This window comes from Gekko japonicus, unplaced genomic scaffold (assembly GCF_001447785.1).
Source record: "Gekko japonicus isolate JY-2015 unplaced genomic scaffold, Gekko_japonicus_V1.1 scaffold386, whole genome shotgun sequence".
Taxonomy (NCBI): Eukaryota; Metazoa; Chordata; class Lepidosauria; order Squamata; family Gekkonidae; genus Gekko; species Gekko japonicus.
Genome location: NW_015163100.1, coordinates 701,723 through 729,241, shown reverse-complemented (window position 1 = coordinate 729,241; position 27,519 = coordinate 701,723). Strand labels below are relative to the sequence as shown.

Here is a 27,519-nt window from a genome sequence, read left to right as displayed (position 1 = left end):
CCCCCCCGGAGTCTGCGCCCAGCTGCATGCCGGGGACCCTCGGCCTCCGCGTGCGCCGCGCCCCCTGCCCTGGGGCCCGGCCTGCTGCTGCTGCTGCACAGGGACCGGTCTCTCCCTCCCCCTCTGCCCAAGCCCCCTTGCCCAGCCGGGTGGAAGAGCCTCGAACGCGCCCCCGCCGCCTGCACGTGGGCACGCGGACTTCCCCCGCACGCGGGTCCGAGCCACGCATGCTCCGTCGCGCGCTTCCAGGAAGCCAGGCAGGCGCGGCAGGGGTTAACGGCCGGCCGCGTGACGCAGGCGCTCCGGGGCGGGGCCAAGGCGAGCCGGAAGTGACGGCGGCGAGCGGAGGAGACGCGAAGAGCAGACGAGGGAGCGCTGGCGGCGGAGCGGCCGGGTCGCGTTCGGGCTCCGGCGAGGCGGGCGCCCCCCCCGAAAGCGAGTGTGACGTCAGCGGCCGGTCACGTGCCCCAGGTGCGTCCCCGCCGTCTCCTCGGTTGCCAAGGGCGACGGTTCCTGTGGCAGGGGGTTCCGTGGGCGCCCCGAGAGCCTGGCCGCCCCGGTGGTGCCACCCGCGGCATCGTCTGCCTGCGCGTCCCAGGCATTCCATGGCCACCTTCCAAGGCTTGTCGGGACGAAGCCTTTAAAAATATCCCCTCCCCGTAAAGAGAGGGGGTGGGGGGGCAGAGGAGGGAAAAAACCCCGCCGGTGCCCCCCCCCCTTTGCTTTCCAGGGGCTCCTTGCTTGGCAGCCCGTGGAAGAGAGCAGGGAGAGCCGGGCTGGCTGGCTTCGTGGCACTTTTGCCTGATCCAGACCCCCCAAGCCGTGGTGGGCGGGCGGCTTCGAGGAAGACCTCGTGGGGGTCAGATAGGAACGCCCCCCCCCCTTTGCCCAGGTGTGCCAGCTGTACCGGGCTGCCAGGTTGCCTTCCTCCCTTGCGGGTGGGCTGTCTTGGGGGAGGCTTGGAGCAGCACCCTTGGGTGCAGGGCGTTAAGAGGAAGAGAGGCGTCGTCTGTGGAGCGAGCCCCCACCCCTTTCCCCTGCTTGCCGTGGCCGGATCCCCGGGACACTTTTGAGAGCCAGTCTGGTGTCGTGGTGAAGTGCACGGACTCTGATCTGGGAGAACCGGGTTTGATTTCCCACGCCTCCACTCGCAGCTGCTGGATGACCTTGGGCAAGCCGTAGTTCTGACAAGCTTTGGTGTAATTGCAATAGGAAAAATAGGGCTCACCAAAGAAAATTACTCTTCTGTGTCTTTAACACACTTAGTTGTATTATAACACATTTCCTGTATTAACTAGTATTCATTCATTATATATGAAGTACATTTAATGAACATAAGCCCGCTTTTCTCCTCAGTGGGGGACCCAAAGCGGCCCACAGCATTCCTCTCTCCTCCAGTTTATCTTCACAACAGTCCTGTGAGGTGCGGGAAGCCAAGCGTGTGAGAGGTCCAAGGCCACCCAGCGAGCCTCCGTGTCAGAGTGGGGAGGTTCAAACCTGGCTCTCCCAGGTCTTTAACCAGTATACCGCGGTGGGTCTCCGATGAGGCCGAAAGGTGGGACTCCAGCTCACTCCCTGCCAGTGTTCCCTCTAAGCTGAGTGAGTGTGAACTAGCTTACAGTTTTTCAGCTTCCGGCTCACACGTTTTTGTCTTCGCTCAGGAAGGATGGGGCTCCAGAGCAAACTAATTTATGCAGCAGCCGAATCGCTCGCTCACAACTTTAATGCCAGTAGCTCATAAAGTAGAATTTTTGCTCACAAGACTCCACAGCTTAGAGGGGGGCACTGTCCCTGCCTCAAGCAACCTGGCTGCTGATTCCTTACCTATTTGGTACACTTGCATTCCACCGTTTTGCCTGCTACATTTCAAAGCCGTTTACACCTCACAATAACATCCCCAGTATTGGACACACAGGGAAAGGGGTGCAGAAAATGAAGAGGGAAGCGAGCGAGTCGAGGCACCAGCGTGCAGGTCAGTGGAGTGACGGATGGCTCTGGACTGACCAGATGGTAAGAGCCTGGGCTGCCGTTGCCTTGGAAGCTTTAGAGGAAGAAACCATCACTTGGGGAAATTCACGGGAGGACAGCTGGGGAACTGTGGGCCTTTGGATGAACAAGGAAATGGTGACTGGGAAGGTGCCCCCCTGTAGGAGTTCACAGGTGCAGAACTTGACAGTCCCGGTCTGTTGTGGGAAACTGAATGACCCTGGCCTTTCTTTAAGAAATGAAAGAGACTCGTTAGATTCTTGTGGCCTGCAGAGTGCTCAAGGAACTGCGCTTGTGTGTGCAGCAAGGTCTCCCTGGGGCTCGCTGCTTGGGCTGTCGTCTGCCCATGCCACCACGTAGCCGTGTGCCGGCCAGAGAACCATCTTCTCCCCTGTGTTGTTCCTGCCCAGCAAGGAGAGGCCCTCCTGCCTGTCCCAGCAAACAGAGAAGCTCATCTGGGGGGGCACACGAGAGAGGGTCTTCTCAGTGGCAGCACCACGATCATCGAACAGCCTCCCCAGGGAGGTGCGCCTGGCCCCTTCACCGTTGATCTTCAGGAGGCCGCTGAGGATGGTTTTATTTAAGATTGCATTTGGTTAAGTTTACTAGTGGTTGTGGATTGTTATTTTCAACTTTGCTTTTTATGTATTTTATCTATACTGTAAGTTGCTTTGAGCTCTGCATGGAAGAAAGGTGACTAATAAATCTTTTAAATTAATTTTTAAAAACTCAGTGTGCTGAGCGTAGTGCACAAAAAGTAGCAACAGATCTGCAGGCGGATCACCTCTGTGTGTCCTGTTGGTTTTCGGGGTGTCGTTTAGGTCTGCAGCTTTTAGGACTGAATTGGCACTACTTTGTCACAGCGTGCTCTTGCCGCTGTGTGTAAGTGATGCTCTGGTCCCTTTCATATCTGGGAAGGGCCACCTCCGCGTGCCGGCTTGATCGGCTGTGGGAACGCGGATGTCGCTGAGATTTTGAGCAGGAAGGGTCTCAGGGCTTGGCCTTTGTTCTGCTGCAGGATGAATCCCGGCACTGTGCTGCAGGAGGAATACCGCCGCTGCTTGGAGAGGGACTTCCGCAGGGGCCACACAGGAGTGTGTGCAGACTCATCCCTGAAACAGATGATGTGGCGTCAGCTGCTGGAGGACCCAGAGCTGCACGGTGCCTTGCAAGGGGAAGACACCTTTGCCATGATTGCGGGGGCCCTGCGGGGACAGCTGGACCTGGGCGTGGCCCTCCGGAACCTCTGCAGAGCCTTTGAGGTGCTGGAGCTGGCCGCTGTCCATCTTTACTTCTTCCCCTGGCGGAAAGAATTTAGCACCATAAAAGTGAGCATTGCTGGGGTAGTTGGGTGCTGGAAGGAGGGGAGACGTAAGAGCGGGCCAGGGGACTGACGGGTGTTTCTCTTTGCAGACCTTTTCAGGCGTCTACGTGCACGTCCTCCAAGGGGTGCTCTCCGAGGCCGACATTGCCAGGAGTTTCCACCGGATGGGCTACGTCCAGAGAGACAACCTCCACCTGGTGATTTCTCAGCTGCCACCGGGGGGCGGCCTACTCCGTGTCGCTGGCAGCTTCTTTGCCGCCCGGGTGGAGTGCGAGATCCTGGCCAAGGTCGTGGAGGAGGTGGAGCCTTGCGGCATCTCCTCTGAAGAGCTGCTGCAGGCCCGGAAGGAGGCCAGGGGCGGCCTGGAGGGCTGTGTGGCCAAGCTGCGGAGCCTGGCTTGCTGGCCCAGGGACAAAGACTTCTGCGGGGAGCCAGCCGACGGGGTCGACCTCTACAGGGAGAGCCCCGAGGCACTGAACCCCTATTGTGAGCCTCCAGGACCCAGGGTCCCGCCTCAGCATCCACCTGCCCCCTACGAGCGCAGCAGCAGCCCCAGGCTGAGGAGCAAGGAACTTCTTGTGAGGAGCCCCCAGGGCCTGCCGGAGGGCCGAAGCAAGCTGTGGGGGCCTGGCCCAGAGCAGCCCTACGGGAATGGGCTCATGGCCCCCGAGGGGCCTGATCTGGAGACCTCCTTCTCCTTCATCTCCTTGAGGCGGGAGCTCAGCAGGTCGAGTGACACGGACTACCCCGCGCAGCCGGGAAGCCGGTTCCTGTCCCCCAGCCCCCACTACAGCAGCCCCAGCCCTCAGCCGCACGGCGCCAGCAGCCCAGCTTCTCCTTCTGCGAGGCAGCCGAGGAGTCCCCAGCTGAGCCCCGTGGTCCTGCGGCGAGCGCAGGGGCTGGGCTCGGGGGTGGCAGGCCCAGAGCTCCCCCGCTACAATCTGCACTCGTGCCTGCTCCCAGGGGTGCTCCCCTCGTCCTGCTGCGGCAGCTGCCGGTTGCTGCACAGCAGCGGCTGCGAAATGGCCCAGCACTGCCGCAGCGCCCACCACGTCGAAGAGCTGCAGAGTGAGAAGCAGGAGCCCCTCTGGCTGCAGCGGACGGAGGTGGACAAGCTGTTGTAGGAGGGGGGCGGGGCCTGGCAGTGGAGCCGGGGGCCTGTTGGGACTGCGACCGGCAACGGGGGGGAGGGGGCACAGCTGCTCCTCTGGGGGTTCGCTTGCCTGGTCGGCCCACCTGGGGCTGCACCCACTAAACTCGCTCTTCATCCTTTCTGCTTGGCTCTCTTTACCCTCCGCCCAGAGAGGACTTCTCCCAACTCTCAGTGTGAAAATGTGTGGGGGGAGGACAGGTGCACACTTCTCTGGGTGGGTTTCCTTTTTTCTCTCATGTGTGCCAAAACCTGGTGCTTCACGCTGAAAACCCAGCAGAGGCAAAAGGCCAGGCAGAGGCCTCGCTGGGCAAGCTGCTCCGGACCCCGCCAGCCTGATTAGCTCCACCTGCTCCTCAACAAACAGGAGTTGGGGGGGGGCCCTGCTGCAAAAGTCCATCTTGCGCACTTTCAGACTGCAAAAGTTTTGCAAGAGGGGTCTCTTGTGGGTGTCTGACTAGCCCAGCAGTCCTAATGCATCAAAGGGTAGGCAGTTTCTGGCAGCTCAGCTTGCATTACCTGGAATGGTTGAAGAGGCCACAAGATTAGCAGGGGCCCCCCCTTTGGTTAGGGGTGAAGGGGGCCACGGGTCTTCACGTTGGTTCTAGTCCGAGGACATCACCCTCAAAGGAGGCCCTCAGCCTCCTTTTATTGTGGAAGAACTCCGTGTCTGACAGAAGGTGCAGTGTGAAATACGCTAAATAGAAACTGGCAGGTTCTCTAGATGTCCATCCCCCCCCCTTGTGGGGGCCAGTGGGACATTTCAGCAAAAGGACTTTCATCCTGGGCTGAAGTTCTCATTTCAAAAAGCCCAGACAGATAACTCAGTGCTTGCCCCCACCAGAGCTTTCGAGAGTTGTGTAACTGGACAGAAAAGCCAGATGGGTAAAGAAGCGATTTGCTGCATTGGCCAGAAGATAACAGGGGAAGCCAGGGAGCCTCGCCCACCACAGTCATACACGGGAGGCACAAGAATCCGGCACCAGCTCTCCCTGCCACGCTGCCGGTGTGATCCCCGGCTGGCGAAACCCCCCCCCCCCCCCCGGTTCCTGTTGCCCAGGAAATGCATTGGGAGCAGGCAGGCAAAGAGATGGGTTTCAAGGGGGTGGCTTTTCACCACTTGAATTGGCTGCTAAGATACAGAGCAGGCGGTGTAGTGGCTTCACTGAGGCTGGGCGTGCCAACCCCTTGATTTGGGCAGGGCAGTGGCGTCGTGGGGCGAGAGGGCTGCTCCAGCTGGGGTGGCCCCCAGCACCTCCCCGCCCAAGCAGGGCCTGCGGCAGATGCAGAGCTCCAGATCCCTTCCTTTGTAGGCAGAAACGAAATGACTGGGTGGGAGGAAGACGCCGTCGAGGGAGGCTGTTTCTTCAGCTATTTATAGGACTGCCTCCTTGGCAGCCGGAATCTGTTTCTCCAGCTGTGCAGCAACTTTCTCCCACACCCCCCTCCATTCACAGCACTCGCAGGGAGCAGCAGACGTCTTGATTGCGACGCCGCTGCCTTTCCTGCAAAATTATCGGGGGGGGGGAGTTGCAGAGAGAGCTGCGGTGGGGGGGGGAGGTGGTCTGCAGTAGGGTTGCGAGGAGCCTGCTGGGCGGAGTGCCATGAAAAACCACAGTGCTTTGACAGCCACGGGGGAGTCCTGGCAGCTCCTCCCGATGCCGGGGGCAGTCCTCTGCTTTGTCCTGCCTCAACTCTGTCCCTCCAAAAGGGAAGGTGAAATAACTTGCCGTGAGGCAGGCTGTGGCCAGGGCCCCTGTGCCTCTCGCCGACTCGCCTTCGTTCTCTGTGCCAGGCTTGTTTGCCAACACTCGGGACTGTTTTTGTCAGCACTCGGTACTGCCAAGTTGTTTCCAAAATGTAAAGTTTGACTGTGCCTGGCAAGCGTGTGTCTTGGTGCCATGATTCCACTGGAGCCGGAAAGAGCGCTCACCTGGGGGTGGGGGGGAGTTTGCATATGGGGGCAGAATTCAGCTGTCAGAAATTTACTCCCAGGTTTCTAACCCATATCTGCAAAGAGCTGCTAAAAAGTGCTGTGTGGGCAATATCTAGTGAAATCAATAAAACCTCTGTAGGAGGAGCACTGCCAAAGGTGTCTGGGGGATGTCCAGGCCGGAGCTGCTGCTTTGTTAGTTGGTGACTGAAGAACTGAGTGAAATGCAGGGGGACAGAAGAGTTGTAAGTCAGTAAGAGCTGGTTTTTGTACCCCACCCTTCACTACCTGAAGGTGTCAGAGCGGCTTACAATCACCTTCCCTTCCTCTCCCCAGAATAGACACCCTGTGAGGGAGGTGGGGCTGAGCGAGCTCTGAGAGAACTGACTGGCCCAAGGTTACCCAGCTGGCTTCATGTGGAGGAGTGAGGAATCAAACCCGGTTCTCCAGCTTAGAGTCTGCCGCTCTTAACCACTACACCAAGCTCCGGCCAAGTGACAGATGAATTAAGTCAGCGAGTGAGAATGGTACACTCCCCTTCCCTAGTGTTCTTAAGGAAGTCAAATGTGAACTTGTTGAGCTCTTATAGTCACGTGCAACTTGTCAAACAGCTCACCAGAGGTAACATGCCCTTAACAAAGAGATCCAGGGGGATTACAGGCCATTTCCCCTAAAGTTCTGGGCAAAGTGGTAAAAAGTGAAACTGGTAAGCATACAGAAGGACAAGCCTTGCTGTGGAAGAATCAACATGGCTTCTGCAAAGGAAAGCCCTGCCTCATCCACATTCTGAGCTTGTTGAGAAGATTAACAAGTGTATGGATAAGAGTGAGATGGTGGTAGGCATTTATTTGGGCTTTCAAAAATCACTTGACAAAGGCCCCTCACCAAAGGCCCATTAATAAATTCAGCAATTATGGAATAACAAGATGAGTTCTGTCATTAATAACTTGTTACAACAGGAAGCAGAGGTGAGGAGGATGTAAATGCAAGGACAGTGGGACCGTGCTCTTTAGTGCTTCTTGAAGGGTCTGGTGTTTGGGGAAAGCAGTGCAGTGGCCAGGTTTGCAGGTGACATCAAATTATTCAGTATAGTGAAAACCAAAACATCTTTAAGCACTCCAAAAGGATCTCTCCCTGCTGGGTTTATGAGTGGCATCATGGCAAATGAGGGGCCGTGTAAGCCAGCGTGAAGTGATGCACATTGGGGCAAAAAGCCCTTAACTTCAAATATACACTGACAGGTTCTGAACTAGTGGAGCAAGACAAATGTGGACAATCACATCCTAATCAGAACAAATGTAAAGAAAACAGTTGTGAGAGTCTGACCCACAGATCAAGCGGTCAACAAGACTTGCAGAGAAAATGCTTTCTGTATATTATGGTCAACAAGCACTACAACACAATAAACAAATTCCTTCAAATCATGAGAAAATCCTAGTGTGAAAATACATCATCAACGTCATCTCCAGGATCCATTAGAAGCTTAGCAGCATATATGAGCCTGAATACTTACTGAGATCACCATCCCATCTAAATGTATTATCTTGCCTGATTTTTTGTAAAGCACTTTATGAGCAAGAGAGCTTTTCTACTACTGAAACGTCGTTATAGAAGCCGGAGACGACATTGATGATGCATTTTCACACTAGGGTTTGCTTATGATTTGAAGGAATTTGTTTATTGTGTTGTAGTGCTTGTTGATCATAATATACAGAAACATTTTCTCTGCAAGTCTTGTTGACTGCTTGATCTGTGGGTCAGACTCTCACAACTGTTTCCTTTACATTTGTTCTCTGAACTAGTGGAGACCGAAAGGGAGAGGAAATCTGAGGCTGTAGTGGGAAGCTCAATGAAAATTTTAATGGGAATGAAAAAGCCAAAGTCTTTGCTATAACAGCCAGCAGAATAGCACCCTTTTTATAGATGCATCTATGGTGCTGCCATATTTGGAATACTATGTATAATTGCTTCATAGAACTGGAAAAGCAGCCCAAGAAAAAAGGATGTTCCCTAATTAAAAGGCTGAAGAGTCGGTGGGTTTCAGTTGGGGGGGGGGGGAACCGATTACTAAGAGAAGACGTGGGTTTTTGTTTTTTTAAAAACCTATATGTTTGAAGGTTGTGGAAGAGTCAACAAAAAGGAACTTTTCTTCTCCCGTAATACTTGGATGTGGGGTCACCCACAAAGCTGAAGGACAGTACACTGAGCACAGACACAAGGAGGTGGTTTCATACAAATCAAATTCTGGTATCTATTGCCAGCAGGTCTGGTGATAGGCTTTAATAGGGTTAGACATATTTGTGGGGGATGGGTTGATCAGTGGCTGTCTGCATCGTCTCACCTGGCTGCCCGATACTGCTCTGCATGGTGCATGGCCCCCGGCTGGCCTGGGCTCTGAGGCAGAGCTCTGGATGCATCCAAGAGAGCCTCTAGCTGTGCAAAGTAACATACAGAATAGCCTGTCCTTATAATACTTGCTAGCGGCCAGCTGGAATGGCTCATGGTGAAGCGTGATTATGTGTGTAGAGGTTGGATCCATCAGTGCTGGGGTGAGCAGCGAGGGGCAGGCCGGTGCCATCACGCCCTGCTGGTCGGTGTCCAGAGGCACCCAGCAAGAGAATACTGGCTGGCATCCAGTGAGATCATCCTCCTGTCTGTTCCTAGAAACCCTGAGACATTTGAGGAGCCCGTGAGAGAGAAGGGAAGGGTTCTCTTCCTCTCCAGGTTCCTCTTCCACCCATGAAAAGCTCCGGCTCTTTGCCCCGCACAGGCAAGCCGCGCCACTCCTCTCCGTCTCACGTGCCATCGAACAGGCTCAGGGCCGGCTGCGTTTGCCTGGGCACTCCGTGGCCACACTCGGGGCAGCCCGCTTGTTGCGATGGTGCGGGAAAGTTGGCATGAGCTCCGGCTCACAGGCTGGAAAGAGGGAGAAGACCGGGTCAGGCAGTGCTTGGGGGAAGGAGCCCCGTCGATGCTGAGAGAGGTCCCCCCACCCTCCCACCCCCAAAGCGAGACTTACGCAGAGGCTTCTCTTTGAAGTAGGAGCTCTCCAGACAGTCGCCGGCTGTGGCTCTGCGGAGAAAAGACACGGGAGGCAGTGAAGGGCCGACTGACTCCTCCCGAGGGCTCTGACTGTTCTAGGAAAGCCCTTCTCTGGAAAGGAAGGGGTTGTTTCTCCTCCCCTCACCACAGAAGCCGGTGTGCCAAACAGATGGCCAGGGTGGGTGGCAGCACCAGAGAACACTGGCCACCTCAGGGTGGTGGAGTCACTCCCTGCAGGCGGGATCTGTCCCAGGCTCCTGGCCGGGAACCTGTGCCTGGCAGAGTCCCACTCGCAGAGGATGGAGGAGGAGGAGATTGGAGTCTCAGAGCGGCTGACAAACTCCTTTCCCTTCCCCTCCCCGCAGCAGACACCCTGTGAGGTAGGCGGGGCTGAGAGAGCTCTTTCGAGGACTGCCCTTGAGAGAACAGCTCTGACAGAACGGTGGCTTGCCCAAGGTCACCCAGCAGCTGCAAGTGGAGGAGTGAGGAATCGAACCTGGTTCTCCCAGATAAGAGTCCGCGCACCTAACGGGCTGACGGCAGCTCAACCAGCCACTGATCCTTCCGAGGCTTGTGATGGCCACAGACAGGCAGTAGCCCAGCCCGTCCACCTGCAGAGTTGGTTCCCAGAGTCTGGGGAGCAGCGCAACAGCAGGCGGTGCTTGTGGCAATTCTGACCAGCAGCAGATGGCTCTGCCCCCACCCACGGCTTTCCGAGGGCACCACAGGGTTAACTCTGCATGGGCAAAGAAAACCCTCCTTTAGTGGTCTGTGAAGCCAGCTGCTTCAGTGGCTGTCCCTTTTTCCGGTGGGTCACCGTGTTGGTTTGAAGCAGCAGAACAAAGTCAGAGCCAGTTTGGTGCAGTGGTTAGGAGCGGGGACTTTAATCTGGGAGAACTGGGTTTGATTCCCCGCTCCTCCTCCACATGCAGCTGCCGGTGTGACCTTGGGTCAGCCACAAGTTCTCTCAGAGCTGTTCTCTCAAGGGCAGTCCTCGAAAGAGCTCTCTCAGCCCCACCTACCTCACAGGGTGTCTGTTGTGGGGAGGGGAAGGGAGATTGTAAGCCGCTCGGAGACTCATTCGGGTAGTGAAGGGCCATGGGGTATAAATCCAATCTGTTCTTCTGCTGAGTCCAGTGGCACCTTGAAGACTGTTCAACAAAGTTTTATTCAAGGTATAAGCTTTTGTGCACACGAAAACTTATACCGTGAATAAAACTTTGGTGGTCTTCAAGGTGCCGCTGGACTCAAACTTTGCTCTGACCCCTTTTCTGCCTTGCGGTGTGGGTCTCCTTCCCTGGGCCATTTCAGCTGCCCTGTCTGGTCATTCCCACCCTCATTCTATGCTATCCTTCTGGAGGAGGGACTCGGCTTGAGACTTCCAGGTGGGGGAGAGACCCCAGTCCCGTAGCCAGGGTTTTGTAATTTGGGGGAGGGCTTTAAATAAGTCGGGGGGCACCGACATCACAAAGTAAAAAAATAAAATATAAATAGAATTTAAGAAACTCACTTTTGCAGTGTTCACACGCTGCTTGTCTACATGGGGAAGCAAGCCATGCTTGGGGAAGAGGCGGTGGTGGGGAGTCCTCCAGGCAGCCCAGAGAGCCTGGGGGCTGGATGGAAGTCAGGGGGCCAGGCCCCCAAATGCTCCACTGTAGCTACAGGTCTGCTCCTGCCTAATTACCTTTTCTTAGGGTCGTACATGAAGAGGAAATTGAGGAGGCGGAGCCCGGCTTCGGACAGCCACGGGAACTTGTGCTTCAGGTTGTTGTAGGGCTGCTTGCGCAGGGTGTACTGGCTCACCAGCGGCAGCTTGGAGAAGCCCTGGAGGATACAAGGGGTTTGCCTTCAGCAGAGGGCAAGGGTCTCATGGAGACACAGCTCACTGGGGCCTCTTGCAGGGTGCCTGGTTTCTGCCTGGACTGTGGGTAAACGGCTACACTTTCAAGTAGGGGCTCTGGTTAGACGGCCCTCGGGGGCCCTGCAGTGCCGTCACCCAAAGGAAGGAGGCATGGGAAACCCACATGCAATCCCACACAAGTGGAGTCAGGCAAGAAAAGCACTCACTGGCCAGATGGTCTCATTCGGCGTGCCCAGGAGCTGCACAATCATGTCTATCTGCTGGATCTCGGAACTCCCAGGCAGCAGGGGCTTGTGGGCCAGGAGCTCTGCCACGATGCAGCCCACGGCCCTGCGAGGAAGACCCCTGGTGTTAGCTCCAAGGATCACAACCCACTCGGGCCTGGGTCTGCCCCGAGCCCCTCGCAGAGCTCCAAAGGCAGGCCCAGGGTGCAATTCTCTGAGTCCTTTTCCCCTCCCCACCCGCTGCGGCCCTGGTCCCCAGACTAGGACAGGTCGTCTTCCCTCACCACATATCGATGGCTGTGGTCTGTGTGGTGGTGCCCAGTAACAGTTCAGGGGCTCGGTACCTGCAAGGTGGAAGAAAGGGTATGTCACAGCAATGGTCCACCTAGTCCAGCATCCTTTCTCACACCGCAGCCAACCAATTCCTCTGGAGGCCGGACGTCAGGAAAAGAGGCCAAGGCCTTCCCTCGTGTGGTTTCCTGGGGCGCTGAAATTCAGAGGCTGCCTCTGAAAGTGGAGGTTCCCTTTAGTCACCATGGCTAACAGCCACTGACCTCTTCCTCCAGGGAGCTGTGAAATCCTGTTAAAACTATTTGTGGTTGCGACACCCACTGGCAGTGAATTTCACAATTTAATCACCAGCTGAGTAAAGTGTGTGTGGGGGGGGACTGTCTGTTCTGAGCATGTATTGCTTATCAAGTTAACTGAGTGGCCCGCCAAGATCTAATACTGGGAGGAGAACAAAATCCTCTCTGTCCACCCCACGCATCATTTTAGAAAGCTCTATCAAGTCCCCCTAAACTGAAAGGCCCCAGATAGTCTAGAGGTTGAGGCAGGCCTGTTGTGGTCCCTGAATACAGCAGCCAAGAGGTACTTCCAGAACCGGCCAGTGTCACTGCGTGCAGCTGGAAGCGAGGGATGGTCAGTACTGAACTAGTTGCTTCGAATTTCAGGGTTCGATACCAAGCATGACTTCTGCCTCTCTTCCAAAGAGGCATTGTTATTTGTTTTTAATGCTTCTCTATAAGCCATCCCCCTTTCCCCCATCTGTGAGAGTCCTGATATGGTGCAGACTTCTTAAGGGAGGGCGTTGCTTTGGCCCAGCTGCTAGGGAAGAAGAGAAAAGCAAAGCCCCTTCCTTCTTACCTGCCACGTACTGACTGGGCGGGATGATCAGGCAGGGGCAGCTACTCACCAGAGTGTGACAACCTTGGGAGTCATGGGCCTCAGGGGAACCCTGTACGCGCGAGCCAGGCCAAAATCCGCTGCAGGGAGGGGAGACGGGAGGGTCACAGGTCAGCAGCAGCCTTCCCAGCCAGCCGGGGGGGGGGGGGGAAGCCAGCTACTGCAGAGGCTCACCTGTCTTCACACATCCTTTGTCCGTCATGAGCAAGTTGGACACTTTCAGGTCCCTGGGAGAGGAAAGCAAGGCCCAGGTGAGGCGGGGCCAACCTGGGAGCAGCCCTTCCTCCCCCGGTTGCCCCTTGACCCTCCTCCCTGCGTCCGCGTGGGGCTGCTGCCCACCGCAGGGCCTGGAAGCTGCACATCGGCCCCAGCGCCAGTGGGTCCCTGCCTGTTCCTCACCTGTGGATGATGAAGTTGTCGTGCAGGTACTGGAGGCCCTTGAGGACCTGAAGGATGATGCACTTCACCTGCACAGAGGGGGGGGGGCATTAATGGGGCACTGCTAAGGGGGAAGCTCTCCTGAAGGTCCCACACTCTGCTCTGACCGGCATCAGATCCCCGTCGGGGCCCAACCTCTGGGCCTGATTCCTGGCAGGTCCCGTCTGCCAAGACACAGTGAGCTCCAACCACCCCGCCAGACCCTCACAGTCTCACGCTCAGCCCCTTTCTTGCCACCCATCTAGCCACAAGGGCTGAGGCCTCTCGACTTCCACACAAACATCCTCAAATCCTCAAAAATCAGCAGTGGCTGAACACAGCCTAACTCAAACTGGACACAGTATCTTATTCCAAGACACTGAGAGGCTGGACGACACATCCAATTACCATGTCAGATTACACAGGGAACCCATTGAAATTCATAAACATAAACACAATTTCAACAGGAAAGAAGAGAATTTAAATAGGGCATGGTTACCTGTCCTGAAAAACACCAAATGCTCTACATCTTACAAGAGCACTACAGATAAGATTAGGATTTCAACAGCCAAGTCCACATGCAAAAGAACCTCCTCAGGAAAGTTCCTCCATTAGCACGTCACAGCCTGGGGGAACTCCTACAAGATAATGACTCAGCCCTACCACACCTTCCTGAGTAGATATAAACCACCTGCCCACCATTTTTCATCTCACCTTGACACAGAGAGTACTCCATCTTTCTGTGTTTTACCTCTGAGGGTGCCAGTCACAGCTGCTGGTGAAACGTCAGGTCCTACAATGCCAAGAACCCGGAAAATCTACAACAACTAATCCTCAGTCCCTTTTGCTGGCGCCTCACTTAAAGCCAAAAGCCTTTCCTTACGCCTAGCGCTGCTTCAGCACGACCAGGGCTTGGCAGAACCCCGAGGAACGCCTCCACGAGATGGGTCTTTCATCCTGGTGAGGCCAATCTCTCCAGCAAACAAAATGGTTGGCTACTCCCCCCCCCCCGTGCTGCTGCTGTCCAGCCTGTCCCTACCTGGGCTTCCGAGAACGGAACCTGCATGTTCTCCAGGAGACTGGCCAGGTCCTGTTCACAGTAGCCCATCACCAGGAAGATGCTGCAGGAGAATGACAGGCACTTGTATCCGGTTACTGGGGAAGGCCAGAGAGCTGCTGAACAGGCAGGAGTCGGATGAAGCGTGCCCCCCTGCTCAGGAGCCGGCCACGCCCAGCAAGCCATGCTTGGCTGCCGCCTCTGCCCGCCAACCCCAGCTCCCGCTCTCTGCTCTACCCCACCTGCCAGTCCCTCCAAAAAGCATCGAGAGGGCAGGACAGGACCGGCAGGCTCGGCGTGGCGGAGAGGGAGCCGCCCCAGTACCTCTCCAGGTGGTTCCCCACGACCACCTCCTTCAGCTCCACGATGTTGGGGTGCTGCAGCTTCAGCAGCAGGGTGATCTCCCGCAGGCTGCTGATGGGGATCCCTGCAGGGAACCGGGGGGGGGAGACACTAAGAGCAGAGCAGGAGCAGAGGCGGCGGCCTTGTCCCTGGAGCCCTCTCCTCCCTGCTTCCTCCCCCCCCCCAATACAGACTAAGGAGGCACCTGAGCTTCCCGTTCACATAAGAACATAAGAGACGCCAATGTTGGATCAGGCCAAAGGCCCCTCCAGTCCAACAGTCTGTGTCACACAGTGGCCAAAAATACCAGGTGCCATCAGGAGGTCCAGCAGTGGGGCCAGGACACCAGGAGCCCTCCCACTGTTGACCCCCCCCAAGCACCAAGAAGACAGAGAATCCCTTGCCCCAGCCTGAGGATTCCTATCTATACCGTGTGGCTAATAGCCACTGATGGGCCTCTGCGCGCCACAATCTCATCCGGCAGGGTGTCCCGAGCACGGGCTGAAATGGCAGTGCACTCTTAGGACCGGCCCTGGAGAAGCCCGCCTACCCCCCCCCCACCTCCCCACCTCCGTGCGTTTGCTGATGCAGCCCCTTTTCCTGATAAGAACAACAAGAAGAAGAGATTGGATTTATACCCCGTCCTCCACTACCTGAAGGAGTCCCAGAACAGCTTACAGTCTCCTTTCCCTTCCCCTCCCCACAACAGACACCCTGTGAAGTAGGTGGGGCTGAGAGAGCTCTCTCGAGAACTGCCCTTGAGAGAACAACTCTGAGAGAACTTGTGACTGACCCAAGGTCACACCAGCAGCTGCCAGTTTGGTGTCGTGGTTAAGTACGCAGACTCTAATCTGGGAGAACCGGGTTTGGTTCGCCACTCCTCCACATGCAGCTGGTCTATGACCTCAGGCAAGCCATAGTTTTGACAAGAGCTGTCCTTGAAAGGGCAGTTCTCTCAGAGCTCTCTCAGCCCCGCCTACCTCACAGGGTGTCTGTTGTGGGGAGGGGAAGGGAAAGGAGTTTGTAAGCTGCTCTGAGACTCCGAGTGAAGGGTGGGGTATAAATCCAATCTCTTCTTCTTCTTCTTCTGCAGGTGGAGGAGTGGGGACTCAAACCCAGTTCTTCCAGATTACAGTCTGCGCTCTTAACCACTACAACAAACTGATAAGAAGCCAGCACACAGTATGCCATGCACTCAGCCCCTGGTCAGGTCTAAATTCAAATGCCGAGTGAATGGAAGTTCCTTCTGCATACAAAACGGCTGCTCAGTTCCCCTGGGCTCCAGGGAGAGGCCTTGGCCCAGTGGCAGAGCAGGTGCTGTGCTTGCAGAAGATGCCAAGAGTTCAGTTCTCAGCCTCTCCGATTAAAGGAGCTCAAGTAGCAGATGTTGGGGAAGACCCTCCTCTGCCTGCGAGAGCCACTACCACTCAGAGTCACGGCTGCTGTGGGAAACGAACCAACAGCACATCTCAGTCTCTAACTGCTTTGTCCGTTCACGTGGCCAGGCCTCTCCTAGGAGGTTGCTTTGGGCAAGCTCCCTTGCACCCTTCTCTGCTTTCCCATGCAGGAATTTCACAGTTCCACATGACAACCCTCCGGTTTTCCACAGGCTCTCTGGAAAGGCTTCCAAATAAGCAGGATCTTTCGAATTCTCAATATGTGATGCCAATAAAGCAGTAGAATCTCATCTGTGATCCAGCCGGAAGGATGGCTGCAGTCACATGATCCCCATGGAAGACGCACGGCCTGGGAAGTAGCCAAGTGGCTCAGGCCCCCTGCATGAATTCCCCAGCATCTGGGGTCTCTGTGACACAAAGGCCAGGCGTTGCACTGCATGGTGAAAATGGCACTTACACACAATGCCATAGGTCCCTTCCCCAATCCGATTGAGCTTCTCAAACTCCTTCACGCTCCGGCATCTTCCCAGCTGAAAGGAGAGACATGTCATGGAACCAGCTCCGGCTGGGCCCCTTTGGAGATGCAGCAGTGGGTCCAAGACGCCAGCAAAAGTCAGTGCTCTTGCATGGAAGGTATGTGCCAAACTGGGAGTCTATGAAGAGGGAGTCTAGCCCTGTTCACGTTACCATGAATGCATGTGCAAACCATGTGGAGTTTGCACTTAGTTATTTAAACACATGCATTGTGTCATTCTCATCTGACATTCAGCACAGGTACAGCTGAATGTGTGATACAATACCCCACATTCATCCAGCTACTAGTCCCTGGTTTCAGTTGCAACACGAACACATGTTGGCTCTGTCTTACAAACAGATGTATGTGTAGAACACAGTTTGAGCCCAGTGGCACCTTTAAGACCAACAAAGTTTAATTCTGGATATAAGCTTTGGTGTGCATGCAACAAAGTTCAATTCTGGGCACAAGCTTTTGTGACTGTGACAAGAAAGCTTCTACCCAGAATTAAACTTTGTTGGTCTTAAAGGTGCCACTGTGCTCAAACTTTGTTCTGTTGCTTCAGGCCAACACGACTGTCCACCGGAATCTAGACGTAGACGTGTACATGTGGAATGGACATACATTCACTGTACTGCGAACAGGGCTTGTGTCTTTATGGGATGAAAGTTGCGGGAGGGTGCCTAATTCACCAGTGGGAGAGACCAGCCCCAGCGACCCTGCGGAGCGTCCCCATCCCAGGGCTGGCCGGACCTCTGAGGCAGAACCCCCGGACAAGCCCCTCTTTCCTGCACGCAGCTTTCCCGGGCGTCTGTAAAGCCCTCTGCTGCCAACAGGGCTGAAAGGAGTGCAAGAGTGGTTCATGCTCTGCAGCCTCCTGCAGCAGCGCATGCGTGCGGGCATCTGTGCATGGGCGGAGGCATGCTCAGTAGCCCCCTTTCCCCGCTGGAACTCGCCCTCATCCTCCCGTTCTTCACTTCCCTCTTTCCTCTGCGATCTTCCCCGAACAGAGGGGAGGAGCTACTCCCCGCCTGGAGGCTTCTGGGATTTGTAGTTCCCCACTCACCCTGTGCTCCGGTGGCACCGTGAAGAAGCCGCCGCGGAGACATTTCAGTCGCAGAGTCTCCGGCTCCGGGTCAGCGGAGGCGGCCTCCGCCATGACACTTCCCGAAGACACAGTCTGCCCGTTCTCATGGTGGAGTCACTGCGCATGCTCACACACTTCCGCGCAGGCGCCGTACGGCCCTTCGCCCTGGCTTCCCTCCTCCTCGGCGATCCCCTAGCAACGGTTGCTACGCACGGCCTTTGCTCCAAAAACTGCGGGATGGGGGGGGCAGGGTTCCCTCTAAGCTGAGATAGTGTGAGCTAGCTTACCGCTTTTTAGCCTCCGGCTCACCCATTTCGGTCTTCGCTGAGAAAGGAGGGCTCCAGAGCAAACTAAGTTATGCAGGAGCCAAATTACTCTCTCACAAGTTTGATGCCGGTAGCTCACAAAGTAGAATTTTTGCTCACAAGTCAGTTTTATCAATAAAGCTTCAGACCTTTAAGATTCTTACTAGATGGTAAAGTAAAGGTAAAGGTTCCCTTGCTCGAAAGCCAGTCGAGTCCAACTCTAGGGTTGCAGTGCTCATCTCCGTTTCCAGGCCGAAGAGCCAGCGCTGTCCGAAGACGTTTCCGTGGTCATGTGGCGGCATGACTCAACACAAAGGCGCACGGAACAATGTGGATGTATAGGTTCCTTTATCCACTGCTGGATGGAGTGTGATATAATTAAATTTTTTTGGAATATAATTATACAAAAAATAGCTCTAATTACAGGTCATACTCTTGAGCCGACACTTGGATCTTTATTCTTAAGTTATACGATAGACAAAATTTGCCCATATCAACGAAGGGTAACAATCACAATATTACTGACAATAGCCAAAAAGACCTTAGCCCTGCTGGAAAAGTGCGATAGCTCCTCTGCTCTCTTTGTGGCATAGGAAATTATGGTTACGGTTAACTGAACAGCTGAATTTTAAATTTGTAAAAAGTAAAGGTAAAGGTTCCCTTGCTCGTTCCATGGTCATGTGGCCGGCATGACTAAACACTGAGGTGCACGGAACGCTGTTACCTTCCCACCGAAGATAAATACCTATTTATCTACTTGCAATTTCTTGCTTTCGAACTGCTCGGTTGAGAAGTATAAATCAGATTTTGAGTCTATTTGGTACCCTATATTGAACTATTAGAGCAACATGGTGAATTTTTTTTAAATGCCGGATCTACATAGACTAGTTTCAACTTTTAAAAAGTATAATAGAAACAATATAAGCATCCGAACTGGATATTACTTCTTGATAGTTTCTTTTAATTTGTTGTACATAATTTTAACTGTAATTATATCTGCAATTTAAAAAAACGTTGATGCCGGTAGCTCACAAAGTAGAATTTTTGCTCACAAGACTCCACAGCTTAGAGGGAGCATTGATTGGGGGGGGTGAAAATTGAGGGGGGGGAGCCATGTCCACCATGAGGGAAATGGCACCGGGTGGGGTGTGTGTGTGTGTGAGGCAGGAACTGGAGTTCCGGGAGCCTTGTTGCATCTTAATAAAGCTGAGACGTTTAGCCCTGGTTACTATAGTAACACAGCTTATTTTTCCCCCTTTAAAAAAAGGTGTCTGAAATGTACACGAGGGAAACGGATTTTACAAGTTCAGATCCCCACAGGATTGCTGCACAAGTTTATTTATTCACCTTTCTCTCCAATGGGGACTCAAAAGCAGCTTACACTGTTCTCCGTTTCATGTTCACAACAGCCCTGTGAGGCAGGGTAGGCTGAACGTGCAGCTAGCCCAAGGTCACCCAGTGAGCTTCCATGGCAGACCAGGGATTTTAACTTTGGCCTCCCAGATCCTAGACTGACACTCTAACCGCTGCTCCACACTGCCAGTGCCAGCCTTGGGGGAAAGGACCCTTGCTGCCCAAGGCGTGGGGGAAGGTGAGGCAGCAACCGGAGCTCCAGGAACTGAGGCCCTGACTATGGGGACTGCCCTTTGGAGGCATGCAGTGCCACACACACAAAACATTGGTTTGGAGGGAGCCCAGGAGGTACAGCTCCAGACATCTTTCAGATTTCCTCAAGAACATTCCTGGCTCCTAAAGACAGGTGAACTTCATGAGCAATGCGCTTGCTTGCCATAGTACTATCCAGGGCTCTAGTCGGGGGGGAGCTCTCAGGTACGGAGCTCCGGAAGAGAACCTCTAGGGGGCGGGGCGGTCACGTGGTGAAGCCCCGCCCCCTTTTTTACCCCGCCCTCTGCTTCGATCCTCATTCCGTTTGGGAATGAGGATGAAGCAGGAGGGTAAGTAGCCGGGCCTTCTGACACACTTCCGGTGATGTCAGGGGGTGTGGCCTTCTGTCACTTCCGGTGATGTCAGGGGGCGTGGCATATGCAAATAAGTTATGCTAATGAGTTATGCTAATGAGCTCCGGCAGCTCTTTTTCTACAACAAGACCCCTGGTACTATCCCTGGTCTCTATAGCAACATGGAAGCTTTTTTACCCCCCTTTAAAAAGGTGCCTGAAATGTACACAAAGACTGAGAAAATGTATGCTCTGTCAGGCAGTCCCTAGACTGAGGGTGTTACAAATGCAAACCCCCACCCACAGGATTGCTACACATTTTTTTTTTCTTTATTGGCCTCTCCCCGTGTGGACCCAAAGGGCTTACCCTGTACTCCTGTCCTCCATTTTACGTTCACAACAGCCCTGGAGGTTGGTTAGGCTGGGAGTGTGTGACTGACTAAAGGTCACCCAGGAAGAGTGATTCTTCACCCAAAGAGTGATCAACACATGGAATTTACCGCCACAGTAGGTGGCGGCGGCTACAGGCATGGACAGCTTCAAAAGGGAATTAGATAAGCATATGGAGCAGAGGTCCATCAGTGGCTATGAGCCACAAGGTATAGATAGGGACTCTGGGGCAAGGGATGCTCTGTATTCTTGGTGCTTTGGGGGGGTCAACAGTGGGAGGGCTTCTAAGGTCCTGGCCCCACTGCTGGACTTCCTGATGGCACTGGTATTTCTGGCCACTGTGTGACAGAGTGTTGGACTGGATGGGCCTTTGGCCTGATCCAACATTGGCTTCTCTTATGTTTTTATGTTCTTAAGATTCCATGGTAGAGTGGCCCTCTGGACACACTGGCTCTCAAAAACGTATAAAGTGTCAATGTCTCAAGTACAGGAATCCCCAAAGTGGCATCCACTGATGAGTTTCCAGGCACCCATTTGCTTCTTCCCCAAAGCAAGGGTTTGAGGGGGTGATTTGGGATTGTTAGGTGGGCACCTAAAAATGTGGGAGTGAGCCTTACGCCTCAGAAGTGCCCCCTGCCCCAATGTTATGAATGCATCCGTGAAAACTGCTTTGTTATTAACTGGGAATCATAAAGCATTTACTAAACATATTTATTTGGAAGTGAGTATCTTGCTCCCGCACTTACATCTGGCTAAGCTCTGCCCCCTCCTCTTCCTCCACCTGCACGTGCAGCAGTTACGGTGGGGACAGTTACACCAGGAAAGATTCATTGGGATGGATTCCCATTTATTGAGAGGGGACGAGGGCTGTGCTTCTAGCTTTCTTTGGTGGTGCCCGTCACCATGAGCTTGGTTGACGCCCTGGTCTGCTGACTCACTGCTCTCCTCTGGTGGACTTATAAGCATCTATCGTGCTGGGTCTGGAATGCACAGTGTATGGACCATAGTCTTCGGTATCTCGGATGGTTTTCGTCTCAGGGAGCTCATCACTAATCGTGGTTGTCAGCTGTTCGTTGGAAGGACCACTGACAACGATTTTAGGAATAATCCTTTTTTTCTTTCCAAATTTATCAGAACATGCTGCAAGAAAGGGAGAGAGGGAAATGCGCATCAGCCAACTTCTTGCTGTCTCAGGAATCTAAGACCAACACAGACAGTCCTGGCACCCGTCCTGGTGCTTCCTGTTTAAAAGGAGACGAGCCACAGTTGAAGCTGCCTGTGAAGCCCTCCTCATGCAAACACAGGGGTCATTTCGTGCAGGAGCGCACAGGAGCGAAGCTCCGGCAGTAAAGAACCCAGGGGGTGGGCACATGCAACAAGCCCCACCCCCTGCTCCCAGAAGCCCTCAGTCGGAGCAAGAAACAGCCAGGTAAATTGCAGAGTCCCCCCGGCCCCCCGGTCCAAAACAGTCCAGTGGCACCTTTAAGACCAAGTTTTATTCAGGTACAAACTCTCCCTCCTCTATGAGGACAGATCTGCACGTCCCCCCCCTCAATAGCTAGCAATCCAAAACAGTCCAGTGGAGCCTGAGCGGTGGGTGTTGCCTTCTGACACACTTCCGGTGATGTCAGGGGGTGTGGCATATGCAAATAAGTTATGCTAATGAATTATCCTAATGAGCTCCTGCACCTCTTTTTCTACGAAATGACCCCTGTAAACACCTCCCCACCCAATCCCACATGAGAGTCCTGGATATAGGGGGATGGAAGCTGCCTTATACTGAATCAGACTGTTGGCCCATCAAGGTCAGTACTTTCTACTCAAGACCCGTGGCAGCTCTCCAGGGTCTGAGGCAGAGGTCATTCACATCACCAACTACCTGATCCTTTCAACTGGAGATGCTGGGGACTGAACCTGGGGCCTTCTGCATGCCAGGCAGAGGCTCTTCCACTGAGCCACACAGCCCTTCCCAGGTGAGGAAGCCTGGAAGCTTCGTCACCTCTTCTCAACAGCACCAGAAAGCAAAAAATTGCTGCTTCTACTTTTGGATATTTTCAGGAGATCCTCAAAGGGGGAGCTTGTAAAGCTCCCTTACCACAAAACCGCAAGTTCCAAACGTGTGTGTTGTGTGTCTGACACCAGGGAAACACAAAAAAACAGAAGCTGCTGCTTAGAATGTGAGAAGGGTGAGAGGAAGGCACTCCAAAGGCATAACAGCAGCCAGGGCCGGCCAGACGTGTTTCTGCGCCTGAGGCGAGGCTAGCTTGTGGCGCCCGCGCCCCCTCAGCGCACATGCCAACCTCCCGGTGGGGCCTGCAAACCTACCTCTTTTTCTACGAAATGACCCCTATGCAAACACCTCCCCCACCCAATCCCACATGAGAGTCCTGGATATAGGGGAATGGAAGCTGCCTTATACTGAATCAGACTGTCGGACCATCAAGGTCAGTACTATCTACTCAAGACCCGCACTCAGGCGCCTGGCAGTGGGATGCTCCATGAGAGCCCGGCTGGATTCTCTCCTTGGAAGCGAGCATCAGGATGGGGTCCGGTGGCTGCACCCGCGCACCTGGGAGTCAGTCCACAAGCTAGCCTCGGAATCCCTAGTTGGGAATCGCGCTTTCTCCTCCCCCCGGTTTCCTTTTCCGCTCCTCCCCCGGCCCCCTGCCTGCCGCTGCCCCTCCGTGCCTTGATGGTCCGCAGCCTCTTGCCCTCCCGACATGATGAAATGGCAACCCCGGAAGAAGGTGAGCCCCAACGGACGGCTGGCGCCAGGGACGGGGAGGGCGCGGAGGGGGGGGAGGCACAGTTCAGCGCCCCATCCAGGGCCCCCCCCCTTCAACGAAAGCAGAACTGAATGCAGGGCTTTTGGCGGGGCCGGGTGCAGTTTGGCGTCCTAAGGTCCGGCCCGTGCTCTAGGCGAATGCCTAGTTTGCCTAGCGGGTGAGCCGGCCCTGAGAGCAGCTTCTAAGGGGAAGATGTGCCCCTTGTCCAATGCAGCACATTCTCCAAGGCAGTTTCTGTCATCTATCTGCCAAACTAGAGCATTAAAGACATCCTTGCAGATTTGATATGAGAACAACTAAGGACTATAAGAATACAAAAAAAGAAAAGAAACATCTACATTTTTAGTAACACACGGGGTTTTGCAGAGGGGAGGCAAAATTTAACTCCCCCCTCTGAGCCATTTCCTCCCCTCCCTTCCCATCTCCCCACTGCCTCTCTGTCTCCTGACTTTGCTTTTGCCTTCTCTTTCTCCTCTGGTGGCTGTCAGGTGCCATGCTGGGTTGCTATGGCAAACTACGATATTGTCAAAACGTTTTTTCCTCCAATCTCTGTGTCTGAAGGCTCTTTACATTTTTGGTGCTTTGCCCCCCCCCCTAAAACAAAGAAGAAGAAGAGATTGGATTTATACCCCGCCCTTCACTACCCGAAGGTGTCTCAGAGCGGATCACAAACTCCTTTCCCTTCCCCTCCCCACAACAGACACCCTGGGAGGGAGGTGGGGCTGAGAGAGCTCTTGACAGAAACGGCTCTTTTTCAAGGACAGCTCTTATCAGAACTACAGCTTGCCCAAGGTCATCCAGCCAGGTGCGAGTGGGGGATCAAACCCGGCTCTCCCAGATTAGAGTCCGCGCACTTAACCACTACACCAAACTGGCTTTTTCTACAAACCTAAAGTTTTACCTGGCTTTGTAAAACCCTAAACCCCACTGAATGCATTTTTTGATCCACATCTGAGTAATCTCTTGGCTATTTGGTATAAGGATGCTTTACATTTGTACAGCTTTTCCAAATGTTCAGAGCAGCTCACAAACGTAATTTTTTAAAAATCCTTACAAAGACTATTGTAGATTCCGGTGGGTATCCTGAATCTGATAAATATATTCATTATGTTGCATGCAAGTTTACTGCCCACCCTCTGCCTATACGTATGGACTGGTAAATTCCATTTCACTGTATCTGGGGAAGTGTGCATGCACATGAAAGCTCATACACTGAATAAAACTTTGTCGGTCTTAAAGGTGCCACTCTGGACTCAAACTTTGTTCTAAAGAATATTGTATTGAGGCTAGGGGGCTGAGGTGGAGAAAAGAGGCTTGCCTGAAGCTGCCAAGTGAGCTTGTAGCAGAGGTGAGACTTCTTGAATCAGAGCTCAGCCCGCCACACACAATGATCATAAGGAATTTCTTCCTCAGATCTTGGCTGGGCTCCCCCCAAAAAAAACAAAACCTGAGAACACTTTCTGTCCTCCAGATCAGCAGCATCAGGTTTGCTTCAGTTTCGGATGAAAGACTGTCATATGTGTAGAAAATTCATAGTCCACCTTTCTACCATTAAAATGGCACTCAAGGCAGATTACAAAATACAGATTTTAAAAATTTAACAATTAAAATACCTAAGTGAGAGAGAAACCTAAGAACAGCACCAACATTTCTCTGGCTGCGATCACACGCACAATTAGCCCCGACATAGGTGCGAATGCTGGGCAGATTTAAAGGACACGACCAGACACGAACATCTGGGAACCGCCCCGTACCTGTCGGCAACCAGTTCTGCTCTGCCACAGAAGTGGAGTAAAAAGACACTGGGGAAAATCCGGTAGTAAATGGGTTGCGACGGGCCACAGATGGATTTTCCCGTGTCTGATCTCCCCAGCGCGCTCTCATGGTGTCGGGATGGTCTGATTGGGCCATCCCGACTCCGTGCCGTTGTTCCCCACCCCCATTCTCAGTATGCAGATCATCACAAACTCCATAGGGAGCCAGCCTCAGTGCGGAGATGCGATTAATTGATTCCTCGTTTAAGTGCATTGGAAACAAATGGCAAAAACCCCTCCACCCGACTCACCCACGATTGTGTCTGACCTCACAGTGGCGGGCTGTGCCTGCAGCTTCCAAGAACTGTGTGATTGCGCAACTGCAGGTCAAATTCCTCCGGAGGAAATAGCCTCGCTCCCCCCTCCCCGCTTTATCTCACACTTGTGACCAAACCTTCTGGCATTCAAACCAACTGGGCCCACCTAGAACAGGCAGTCTAGTGCCTGGAACATAGTTAGCATAATAATTCACTCAGATGAACATGATGATAGATCATAGAGACTCAGGGCAGGTGAGCAAAGTCACAGCTGAAGCAGCAAGTCAGTCAGTCTGCTCCTTAGAATACCGATTTCTAAGCTATGTAATTAGTTAATAAAGCTCATCTAACGTTCTACTGCATCCTGGATCCTGAAATGTATTCATAAAGAATGTTACTGTGGCACAAATTTTGTCTACTCAGCAGCTCTCCAGAGTCTCAGGGAGAGAAGGGTCTTTCACATCACCTACTGCCAGATGTTTTTTATCTGGAAATGCCAGAGACTGAACCTGGGACCTTCTGCAGGCCAAGCAGATGCTCTGCCACTGAACCACAGCCCTCTTCATGCAATTACTCTGTTTTGTCAGATGTACAATGGGCATTAAAGGGGTGTGCGCGCTTGAGAACATGTGATTGATACATACCTTCTACATGAGTAGAATGTGCCAGTGACTTCCTTTGTGGTCTGGACGTTGAGGCCTGGGAGACACCCTGGTGTGTGTGTGCATTCTGCTCCGGTTTGACTTGTGCCTTGGGATCTTTAATCTTGCCAGTATCTATGCCTGTGTGAGTATGCACCACTAAGAAAAAGAAAAACCAGAAAGATACAACATCCCCCTCCTTCCCCTTTGTTATGCTGTGTGGTTGCAGTGACCTTTGCCAAGGACCAGCAGCCAGTTACAGCAGAAGAACCCTCGTGTACCCAACCAGGGACTTCTCCAGACAAGCATCCAGGAAGCCCCTCACCCCTTCTTGGTGCAGAATATGGGGGAGGGGGTCATCGAGCTGTCGACAGACTTTTTCTCCATTAATCTTTTTTGAAGAGGCCTAACGATAAACCATTTCCAGCCATGCTTTTAGGAGTCTGCTCTGAACGCTTTGTAGTTGCACACTTCCCATTGTTTATTTTGTGTCGTCTGTCAATAACATTTGGGGCACCCTTCAGGATACAGAGGAAGCACCATCACTCCTCAGAGGGCTTGTGCTACTGATGGACTCAACAGAACTGAGGAAGTCAAAGGGCCACAACTACAGTTGCCAACTCCCAGATGAGAAATACTCAGTGTGGTATAACGCCACAGAGTCCACCCTCCAAAACAGCCATTTTCTCAAGGGGAATTGGACAGCAGCAGTGCTTCCTGGTGGCCTAAAGATGCCAACCTCCGGGCCATAAAGAAGTGGCACCTTTGGAGGACAGACTCTCTGGAGCCAGATCCCCGCCGTCCCCCCAGATTCTGCATGCCCCTGGCCCTCCACGCAAACCTTCAGGAATTCCCCAAGCCAGAGCTGACAACCTTCTCACAACGACTGTGACGCTAACGGGAAAGTGGGGAAAGGAAACGGCAGAAGGAGTTCTGAAGTCCCTGGCTGGGTCTGTGCCACCAGTGCCAGTCCAGGTCATCCATCGGGCACAGCAGTTAGCAGTGACCGGCATGAGGACTGGCTGCATCCTGATGCGGTTTCTGGGCTCCAGGCACACTGAGCCTTAGCTCCCACCAAGAGATGGTGACGTGATTCACCTGCGCCTGCGCTGTGCTTCTTCAGAATGCTTGTGGGGGCTGGCATGATGGAGCACTGCATCATGACAACAAGAAAATCCTTCCACGGAAAGCTAAGCCCCGGGCGGGATATACATTTGAATAATACAAAATAAATAAATAAATAAATAATTCTATTTTTCCTATCAGCAGGCATCCTGTGTTTGTTTTGTATGGAGACATGTTCATTCGGATGGGCCTGCTCCTAAAGATGCTGAAAGATGCTGCAATCCTTCAGGAAGATGCTCACGATCTCTTTAATAAACATGTAGCGACTTTATTCAGGAAAACAATGAAGGAAGGAACACAAGGCTTACCAGAGTCCTTCACAGTCATTCCTCTAGTCAGCTTATCTAAAGACATGATAAAACCTGGACCGGGGCTGCTCCAGATTCTAGGATACTGGAACTAATATAGAACATGAAATGGATTGCTGAACATTACAATACAGTCCACGTGCAGGTTTACCCTCCACACCACTGCTTGTGATCTAGGCCTGATCTAAGGTACCTGACACTTGAAAAACCTGCTGTCTGAAAGGCCCAAGCAGTAAGGACGATGAAAAGAAGAGTGCTACACCAAAACTACACCAAAACCGATCTTCAGTGAGGGCATCATTATCTAGAAAAGGGCCCCAAATCCAAAGAAGCCTGAGAACTCTCTCTTCTCTCAATTTGTGTTGGAAGCAATGCTCCCTCTAAGCGGTGGAGTCTTGTGAGCAAAAATTCTACTTT

At 53.5% G+C, this 27,519-nt stretch overlaps 2 protein-coding genes across 3 annotated transcripts; one reads left to right on the top strand and one right to left on the bottom strand.

Annotated features, from left to right (window-relative positions):
• Positions 1–347: 347 nt before the first annotated feature.
• On the top strand, positions 348–5,481 carry SPATA2L (spermatogenesis associated 2 like). 2 transcript variants are annotated; one of them, XM_015406715.1, is made up of 3 exons: positions 348–471; positions 3,005–3,314; positions 3,400–5,481. In XM_015406715.1, exons 2-3 carry the CDS (start codon positions 3,006–3,008, stop codon positions 4,432–4,434), a joined length of 1,344 nt encoding a protein of 447 aa, XP_015262201.1. In that variant the 5' UTR covers positions 348–471; position 3,005; the 3' UTR covers positions 4,435–5,481. The 2 variants fall into 2 exon arrangements, with proteins under 2 accessions (XP_015262201.1, XP_015262202.1); XM_015406716.1 differs by lacking the exon at positions 348–471 and adding an exon at positions 1,547–1,599.
• Positions 5,482–8,449: 2,968 nt separating this feature from the next.
• Positions 8,450–17,596, bottom strand: CDK10 (cyclin-dependent kinase 10). Its single transcript, XM_015406720.1, has 13 exons — positions 17,499–17,596; positions 16,376–16,448; positions 14,986–15,022; positions 14,504–14,632; positions 14,162–14,243; positions 13,105–13,172; positions 12,880–12,932; positions 12,716–12,785; positions 11,805–11,864; positions 11,503–11,626; positions 11,120–11,259; positions 9,413–9,465; positions 8,450–9,309 (listed from the first exon to the last, which is right to left on the bottom strand). The coding sequence occupies exons 1-13, from the start codon at positions 17,589–17,591 to the stop codon at positions 9,209–9,211; spliced, it is 1,083 nt and encodes a 360-aa protein (XP_015262206.1). The 5' UTR covers positions 17,592–17,596; the 3' UTR covers positions 8,450–9,208.
• Between the last annotated feature and the right edge of the window lie 9,923 nt (positions 17,597–27,519).